The 9,337-nt window shown below is 51.8% G+C and overlaps 1 protein-coding gene across 2 annotated transcripts in view; it reads left to right on the top strand.

Annotated features, from left to right (window-relative positions):
• Positions 1–432: 432 nt before the first annotated feature.
• plcl1 (phospholipase C like 1) overlaps positions 433–9,337 on the top strand; it is a 64,702-nt gene continuing 55,797 nt past the window's right edge. Inside the window, exon 1 of one of the 2 annotated variants that reach the window (XM_035651064.2) lies at positions 433–969. In XM_035651064.2, coding sequence (XP_035506957.1) covers positions 799–969 — 171 coding nt within the window. In that variant the 5' untranslated portion in view covers positions 433–798. Of the gene's footprint in view, positions 970–8,462; positions 8,485–9,337 lie in introns of those variants that run through there. The other variant, XM_047337198.1, reaches the window with a different exon arrangement.

The following is a 9,337-nucleotide window of genomic DNA, read 5'->3' as shown; positions in this document are numbered from 1 at the left end:
GGGAGCGCACAACCTCCACCTCCTCCTCCTCTTCTTCCTCCTCCACCTCCTCCTCTTCCTCCTCTTCCTCCTCCACCTCCTCCTCTTCCTCCACCTCCTCTTCTTCCTCCTCCTTCTCCTCTTCCTCCTCTTCCTCCTCCCCTTCCTCCTCCTCTTCCTCTTCCTCCTCCTCCTCTTCCTCCTCTTCCTCCTCCACTTCCTCCTCCTCCTCCTCTTCCTCCTCCTCTTCCTCGTCCTCCTCTTCCTCCACCTCCTCTTCTTCCTCCTCCTCTTCCTCTTCCTCCTCTTCCTCCACCTCCTCTTCTTCCTCCTCCTCCTCCTCTTCCTCCTCTTCCTCCTCCACCTCCTCCTCTTCCTCCTCTTCCTCCACCTCCTCTTCTTCCTCCTCCTTCTCCTCTTCCTCCTCTTCCTCCTCCCCTTCCTCCTCCTCTTCCTCTTCCTCCTCCTCCTCTTCCTCCTCTTCCTCCACCTCCTCCTCCTCTTCCTCCACCTCCTCCTCCTCTTCCTCCTCCTCCTCCTCCTCCCCCGGATCCAGTCTTCATCCAACTCGACCTTGCGATGCTCTGATTTGGACCTCGGGGATCAGCCTGGAGTCCTGGTGCCATGAGACCTTGAGAAGAAGAAGATCTGATCTTCATCACCAGTAACAAACATCTGTGTGATCCAGTTTCTCTCTCCACATGGCACCAACTCACAGCCAAGTCAAACTTTGCTCGAGTTGATCAGGATCATTTTTCTGTTCTCCACCACCCTCCTCCTCTTCCTCCTCATCCTCCTCCTCCTCATCGAGCCCTCGACATGTCCGAGCGTGACGGAGGTGGAGACGACGGAGCTCCGGACCTCATCCCGCCGAGGGCGCCCCGCGGCCGGCGCAGCGGCGTGGTCCTCCCGCCCGGCGCCGGCCCGGACACCGACACCATCCTGCTGGAGTCCGTGAAGGCGGCGCCGCGTCGCAGCAGCATCATCAAGGTAAAGAAATCACGACCTGATGTTGTTGTTTGTTTGTTTGTTTGTTTGTTTGTGTCGCTTCTGAAAACCTCCGATGGAACCATCTTGTTCCAAATGGATGAATAATGGTGTTTTAAAAAAAGTAACTTATATTTCTGGGAATGTTGTTGACAAGTGTTTTAACACAAGTTGACTTGACCAGTCCACAAAACAGATGTGACACCAACTCCTCCTCCTCCTCCTCCTCATCTTCCTCCTCTTCCCTCCTTCTCATCCTCCTCCTCCTCCTCCTCCTCGTCCTCCTCATCCTCCTCCTCCTCCTCCTCCTCCTCATCTTCCTCCTCTTCCCTCCTCCTCTGTCTCCTACTCCTCCGTCTCCTCCTCCTCATCTTCCTCCTTCTCATCCTCCTCCTCCTCCTCCTCATCCTCCTCCTCCTCCTCATCCTCCTCGTCCTCCTCATCCTCCTCATCCTCCTCCTCTTCCTCCTCCTCGTCCTCCTCCTCCTCCTCCCACTCATCTTCTTCCTCCTCGTCGTCCTCCTCCTCCTCCTCCTCCTCCTCCTCCTCCTCCTCATCTTCTTCCTCCTCCTCCTCCTCCTCCTCCTCTTCTTCCTCCTCCTCCTCCTCCTCCTCTTCCTCCTCCTCCTCCTCGTCCTCCTCCCCCTCATCTTCTTCCTCCTCCTCCTCGTCCTCCTCGTCTTCCTCATCCTCCTCCTCCTCCTCGTCCTCTTCCTCTTCCTCCTCCTCCTCCTCCTCATCCTCCTCCTCCTCCTCCTCCTCCTCTTCCTCATCCTCCTCCTCCTCCTCTTCCTCATCCTCATCATCCTCCTCCTCCTCCTCCTCCTCCTCCTCCTCTTCCTCGTCCTCATCCTCCTCCTCCTCCTCCTCCTCGTCCTCGTCCTCCTCCTCCTCCTCCTCGTCCTCCTCCTCCTCCTCTTCCTCATCCTCATCCTCATCCTCCTCCTCCTCCTCCTCCTCTTCCTCCTCCTCCTCGTCCTCCTCCTCCTCCTCCTCCTCTTCCTCCTCCTCCTTCTCCTCCTCGTCCTCCTCCTCCTCCTCCTCGTCCTCCTCATCTTCTTCCTCCTCCTCCTCCTCGTCCTCCTCATCTTCTTCTTCCTCCTCGTCCTCCTCCTCCTCCTCCTCCTCATCCTCCTCCTCCTCCTCATCCTCCTCCTCCTCCTCTTCCTTGTCCTCATCCTCCTCCTCCTCCTCTTCCTCATCCTCCTCCTCCTCCTCCTCCTCCTCCTCATCTTCTTCCTCCTCCTCCTCCTCCTCCTCCTCCTCCCTCCGGTCCTCAGGCGCTTCACGTGCATATAATAATCTCATCATTTGCTCAAAGATGCTTTTTCTCAAAAGTTGCCTCAACACATTCTCTCATGAAACGATAACAACTGTTGCACGTCAGTGGATTAAAAACCAAACCCACAGTAGCAACATGCAAAGGATTATTTCCCCCCTTTTTAATTTGAACAATGAGCTTTACAACATATTTTGAAGGATTTAGCACACGGGAGTGTTCCAGTGATAATCCTGCAGATTAACACTCCGTCACACTGTCAGTGACTCCAGCAGCTTCTCGCCCTCCGACCCAGCGGGTGTCGTGGTGGTGACATCAGTGTTTTCCAGCCTCACCTGTGCTCAGGTTGCAGGTCACAGGACGCGATGGATCAAGTGTTGGAGGATCATTTCTCTTCATGTCTAAGATGTCCGCCGCTCATACCAGGCATCGAGTGTCGTCGTCACCTTTTCTCACATCACATCACTAACGTACTGTACTGTACCGTACTGTACTTTACCGTACTGTACTGTACTGTACTGTACCGTACTGTACCATACTGTACCGTACTGTACCGTGTCCCTCAGCTCCTCAGATTTCAATTAAACGTTAAAAAACAACAAACCTCAGATGAGATGATGAAACCCAACACGGTGTTCAGGATTAAAGGTCCAGTGAGTCGGATTAAGAGGCAGAATGTTTTCAATATGTGTATAATCCCCTGAAATTAAGAATTGTGATCCGATCTACTGTACGTCCGTCCGCCACGACGCACATGTTTTGCCTTGTTTATGTCACCTGGAGGCCACCGTAGTTTCTCTGTCGGCTCGTGAGCTGCCTCCAGCGTTTTGTTCAGCCGCCATCTTGTTTTTGTTGTTTTAATCAGCTGATTTAGTGCAAAACAACTTGTACTTTTAACTTTGAAGTATTTCCACTCTGTGGTATTCGTACTTTTACCCGGACTATTTGATCTGAGTACCTGTTTGTGAGCTCGTTCCAGTCACGTGACGCTCAGGGGGTCGCGACCTTCTGCTCGCTTCACACCTGACGCTGAAATCGCGCGGCCATGTCTTCATGGGTCACGGGGGAGGAGGTGGTGTGATGTCGTCCACCGGCGGACAGAGAGTTCCTTTGACCGCTGCCGGCCGAGGAGGAAGAAGGACGAGAGGAGCGATGTCGCCGACAGGCACCGACCGGTCAGCCGTGACGGCGGGCCGGGGGCTCGGCATCGAACCGCCGCACCTTTCACAGTCGGGCCTCAATGTGGCCAGAACATCAGTGACTGCTGAGCGTGGAAAATTAGTTCATTTATTCTGCAGCAATTTTTTATAATCGATTCATCATTTCCGTCTGAGACATTCTGCTTTTTGTCAGTTTATATATTTTGATAAAGGAAAAAGTTTGAAGACAATTTTTCATTTTTCAGCTCTGAGACAAATCTTTTTGACATTTTGTGGCTCAGACAATAACTTGTGTCGTCGAGAAAAGAATGTTCACATGAACCAGTAATAGTAAGTGAAGTGTGACTTCTGTGTAGCCACACTGTAACTAGGACCTGGTCTCTGGCTGTGGCGTGTGTTAGATCGCAGCGTGATGTTCAGTAGAGACTTGTATAACCGCTTCCTCTGACAGTGACTGATTGATGTTGTCAAGATTAAGTTATGATTTGTCTTTGAAACCAATATCTTCTTCAGTTTGATAACGAACAACGACGCCATCAGGGCAGGGAAAGAAATAGAAATCTCTTTTCTTTTGGGTAATTCAGATTTTCGACTCAGTTATTACACAAGTCAAAACACACACACACACACACACACACACACACACACACACACACACACACACACACACACACACACACACACACACACAGTGCGTGAACCTCCAGTGTTTCTTCACGTTCACTTGATGAATTCCCAGCCGCGGTGTCGGAGCGGCGGCCGAACGCAGAGCGAGACGCTTCGAGATTAAACAAACACGCCGACTCATTTTGAGGGGAATTTTATTTTGAGGGTCGAGAACGAGAGGGAGGGAGCGACGGCTCGTATTACTATGACAACACACGCTCACATGTGTGTGTGAGACGCCCACACGTTAACACACACACACACACACACACACATGCAGGCGATTACAGCGATGCTGGTTCAGTCTGGAAGCTCTGAATCGTCGCAGTAATTGCATATTCCACAAGCGTCTGTATGTGCAGAAGGTATTGGATAAGATAATTATCATCATCATGTTTTCCTCTTAAGTTTCCCCCACGAGAACAAGTCGTATTGTTCCACGCGTTCCTTATTGTCTCGTTCCAGCTCCGAAGTATTTTTAAAAATCGATGGAAATTTCCACAAGAATGAAAAGGGGCGGGGCTCACGTACAGAAGGAGACGGACTCTGGGTTCTTGTTCGGAAAGTCGATCGATCGACGACAAGTGGAGCGCAGAGCGACACGACGCCGTCGACTGCAGCATCTCTCTCTGTGGTCGGGGGTTTCCATGTCTGTCCATTGTCCTCAGCCTCCTAATCCGGCCACAATCTCCAGACCTGCGTGGAAATTGCAGCGAGTGCAGATAAGACTTTATTTACGTCTCTGACAGGAATGTGGCGCTCGACAATCACCTGAATCTGAGAACAGAACGCTGGTGGTGCAGACGAGCGAGCGCTTCCATCGCACGTGGTCTCTCTGGAACCTCCTCCGTGTTAAAACCAACCAGCGTCTTCTTCTCCAGTGATCTCTTGAAGGGAGGAGTCGCGTGGGAGAGTCTCGCGTCTCATCCAGAGCCTTGAACATGCTCCAGCAGCCCGTCACCTCTTGACCTTATCGCCAGAAATATCTCTTCTTCTCTTCCAGTTTAATAAGAAAACTATTATCATTAGAGAGAGAGAGAGGTCTTCTTCTGCTGATGCTGAAGGACGTGCGACCACAACGCCGTCTTTTCATATCTTCAAACTTCGCTTTTCTCTGGAGCTAAAACAAATTGGTAGAAACCGAGAGTTTCTCTCTGATAGAGAAGCTTCAGATCTTCAAATTGAAAAAGTCTTTTACGTTTGCGTGATAATCCCTCGCCGCCGTCGTCCAGGAATCGTTCCTCTCAGTCACGCGTTTGTTATTCAGGACACGGCCTCACGTTTGTACTTGGACGTATTAAGACCCAGGTGAACGGACGCTAATCTCAATCCAGTTTAACACGTCGAGGTTCATTTTATTCTCTCAGGCAAAAACCACCGGCAATTAGCTCACAGCATTACTGCGTAACAGGCCAGAAGGTGAACAGGCCGGGATGAACTGTCGAGGACACACACACACACACACACACACATGGACACTCACACACACACACACACACATGGACACTCACACACACACACACACACACACACACATGGACACTCACACACACACACGGACACATGGACACTCACACACACACACACACACATGGACACTCACACACACACACACACACACACACACACACACACACATGGACACTCACACACACACACACACACATGGACACTCACACACACACACACACACACACACACATGGACACTCACACACACGCACACACACATGGACACTCACACACACACACACACACACACACACACTCACACACACTCACACACCGACAGGGTCCTCGGGGGCGGTCACGGTGGGACGTCTCTCTGACAGGCCTGTGCACCGCCTGACAACTCGCTGTCTCTCTCCATCTCTGTTGCTCTTGTCTTGACGCATCACCGCCGGCGGTGTCGTCGCAGACTCTCCGCCGGTCGCTCAGGTCGGTCGCTCGATCACAGTGGATCAACGTGTCGTCTGGGGTCGCCTGACTGACTCCCCGTCACGAGGCACTGGACAGAAAATACAGTAACAAGACCTCGGGGGAATGGAGTTCAGAACCAGAAGTGGCTCTGGGTTGAAACGGTCCACGGGCTGCGTTGGTGTGAGACAGTGAAATATGAAAGTATGAAAGTATTTGTGTGTTTTAAGGTTCATCAGACACCATGAGGTTGGACACACCCACCGACAGGACTTTACAACGGGCGCGAAGGTGAAAAGGTTTAAAGTGACGTGATGTGCCGAGGCAGAGATCAATAATTACCAGATTCCTCTCAGATATGCGTCGTCAAAACCGAAACCCATGATTATGGGATGTTGTTTCTTCTGAACTAGAAGTAGAGTTAGTCTGAGGCCGACAACGCGTTAAGAACGAGGTCGTTCACGTTTCTCCTGAGACTTCTAAAGATGGTGGACAGTCGACGTGACGTTCAGTCGGGTCAGAGTTGTTGTTGTTACCAAAATGACTCCTCAACGTGGGAGGAGCCTCCCAGTGGGAGGAGCCTGTGCGATCTGAAGGGGCCTGAGGTTGTTTCTGTCTCTTCTCCGACGGCGTGTGGTCGTCTCATCCCGTCTCTCTCCCTCCGCCTCCCGCTGCACTTGTTCCGTCTGGGACTTTGTACTGTTGTGTTGTTGTTTTGTCGTGTTCTCTCGTCCGGCCCCACGGTGATGTTTCCTCTCGTTGTTCCACTCGCTCTGACTCTCCGTTCGCCTCCTGCTGCGCCCAGACAGTGAACAGCCATTTGTTTTACTGCGGTCGAGAGCAATCACAATGTTCTCCCTTGTGTGTGTGTGTGTGTGTGTGTGTGTGTGTGTGTGTGTGTGTGTGTGTGTGTGTGTGTGTGTGTGTGTGTGTGATTGTGTGTGTGTGTGTGTGTGTGTGTGTGTGTGTGTGTGATTGTGTGTGTGTGTGTGTGTGTGTGTGTGTGTGTGTGAGAGTGTGTGTGTGTGTGTGTGTGTGTGTGTGTGTGTGTGTGTGTGATTGCGTGTGTGTGTGTGTGAGAGTGTGTGTGTGTGTCCTGACCACTGAGGCTCCTCTGTGAGCCGGTGTCAGTCGGCTGCAGGTTCCTCGTCTCCTCCTCCCCACAGCTGCTGGTCAGGAGTTTCCCGACGCTCGTGTACGTTTGTTCTGTTTTTATAATTTATGATTGTGTGTGTTGGTCTCTGGTTGTGGACGAGCTTCGGGAATAGAGGTTAACGATATAACGGAGGGGCAGCGTTCATCAGCGGTCGTGTGCTGCACACGTCGTACATGTTGGTCTCATGCTTCAGTCTCATATCTGCAGGGCGGCACGTGGGTGCAGCGGTCGGCACCGTGGCCTCGCAGCAGCAGGGTTCTGGGTTTTGACTCGCGGCTCAGTCAGGGTCTTTCTGTGGAGTTTTGCGTGAGTGTTCTCCAGGCGTGACTCCGACGCCCATTGGTGTGAATGTGAAGTGAGTGTTTGTTCTTTCTCACGTCAAAGAGATGTTCAGAAGCCTCCTAGAAAAAAACAATGGTATATTTTACAAAGGACAATGTCTGGAGCAACATTTGTGTTTTCACACACACAGCCCCTTCCGGAGGAGTCCATGTCCGTCTGGAGGCAGATTAAGATTCACGACTTACTTAAATGAGCTGGTTTAGTGGGTCACACGCTGACCCTGAAGGTCAGGGGTCAATTCCAGGTCATCCCAGTGTGGGCCCTTAGTGTGGCCTGCCTCCATGATGACGTCAGGAAAAAGAATGAAATGCAGAGAAGTGATGTGGATGAATAGTTCCTCAAAAAGTCCCATAAACAGACGATACGACATCAACTGTGAAGCTACATGGATTTGATCTGTACGAGGTTGCTACGGAAAAAAACAGTATTCGCTCTGGAGAGAGAGAGTTCACGTCCCTCAGGAGAGTTCATGTGACTGATGTGGGATTCAGACTGTGACCTTCTCTCCGCCGCAGCGCGGGAATTAAAAAACCTCCAGAGCGTAAAGTCGGATTTTTAGATTTTGAATAACTGAAAAAACAAAAAGTAGTTCAAAGTTGAGCGGCTGCCAAGGCGACGGTGGCACAGGGGCGGAGCAGGGGGGGGGGTGGGGCTGCACGCCGTTTATATCTGCAAATCACTTCCTGTTGTAACTGCCCAACCTGCACACACACACACACACACACACACACACACACACACACACACACACACACACACACGGTGTGTAAACGCATCTCCCAGCTGCGCAGCTGTCGTTGCTTCCTATCACCGTCGGCCCCTTTGTGAGTCCCCCCTCCCTGAAGAAGCGACAACATGTGGAAGGAGATGACATGAGGACAAAGAGGAGGAAGAGGAGGAGGACGAGGAGGACGAGGAGGACGAGGAGGAGAGAGAGGCAGACGGATCCAGAGAAACGTTGAATGTGTTTCGACAGGTTGTAGAAAGTGAAACGCTGAGGTAGTCGAGGCGACAGATGCACACACACACACTCACACACACACACACACACACACACACACACACACACACACACACACACACACACACACACACACACAGATGCTCTCACACAGGTTGTGCTTGTGTGAATCCCCTCGTAGCGCCGGTGGTCCGGGTCACACCTCCGAGAGCTGAACTTTTCAGGTTTCTGTACAAATAAGAACAAATAAGAAAATAATTTTCACGAAGGATTCATCTGCCGGTGTTTTCTTGTTCGATTGACTCATTGTTTGGTCTGTGAATCGTTTCCTCGCAGCCCAATGTGACGTTGTGATTTTTGTTTTTGTCCTAAACATACATTTCTTGAACTGACTTCATAACGTGAGTGACTGAGACTTTATGTGACTGAGGCCACGTGAGGAGAAGAAACACGTTGTTGTCATGACGCTGGGCACTGAGGCGGAGCAGGAATGTCACTCATGACGTGATGGTGACTGTGGTTCCACTGGAGACTGATGTCATCACCAGGCCTCTCGCTGAACGTGGCCGCCGCCTTGTAATGTCCATGTGTCTTTTTTCCTTTGGGGTGGAACACGGTCGGATTCTGACCACAACTTCCACTTTGAACGTTTTTCCGGAGGCTCCTCCTCCCTCCTCCTCCTCCTCCTCCTCTTCCTCCTCTTCCTCCTCTTCCTCCTCCTGCTCCTCCTGCTCCTCCCTCCTCCTCCTCCTGCTCCTCTACCTCCCTCCTCCTCCTCCTCCTCCCTCCCATCTCCTCCTCCTCCTCCTCCTCCTGCTCCCCCTCTTCCTCCTCCTCCTCCTCCTCCTGCTCCTCCCTCTTCCTCCTCCTCCTCCTCTTCCTCCACCTCCT

This window comes from Scophthalmus maximus, chromosome 14, assembly GCF_022379125.1.
Source record: "Scophthalmus maximus strain ysfricsl-2021 chromosome 14, ASM2237912v1, whole genome shotgun sequence".
Taxonomy (NCBI): domain Eukaryota; kingdom Metazoa; phylum Chordata; class Actinopteri; order Pleuronectiformes; family Scophthalmidae; genus Scophthalmus; species Scophthalmus maximus.
Note: the sequence above shows the minus strand (reverse complement) of the source record. Positions and strands in the feature narration are given on the sequence as shown.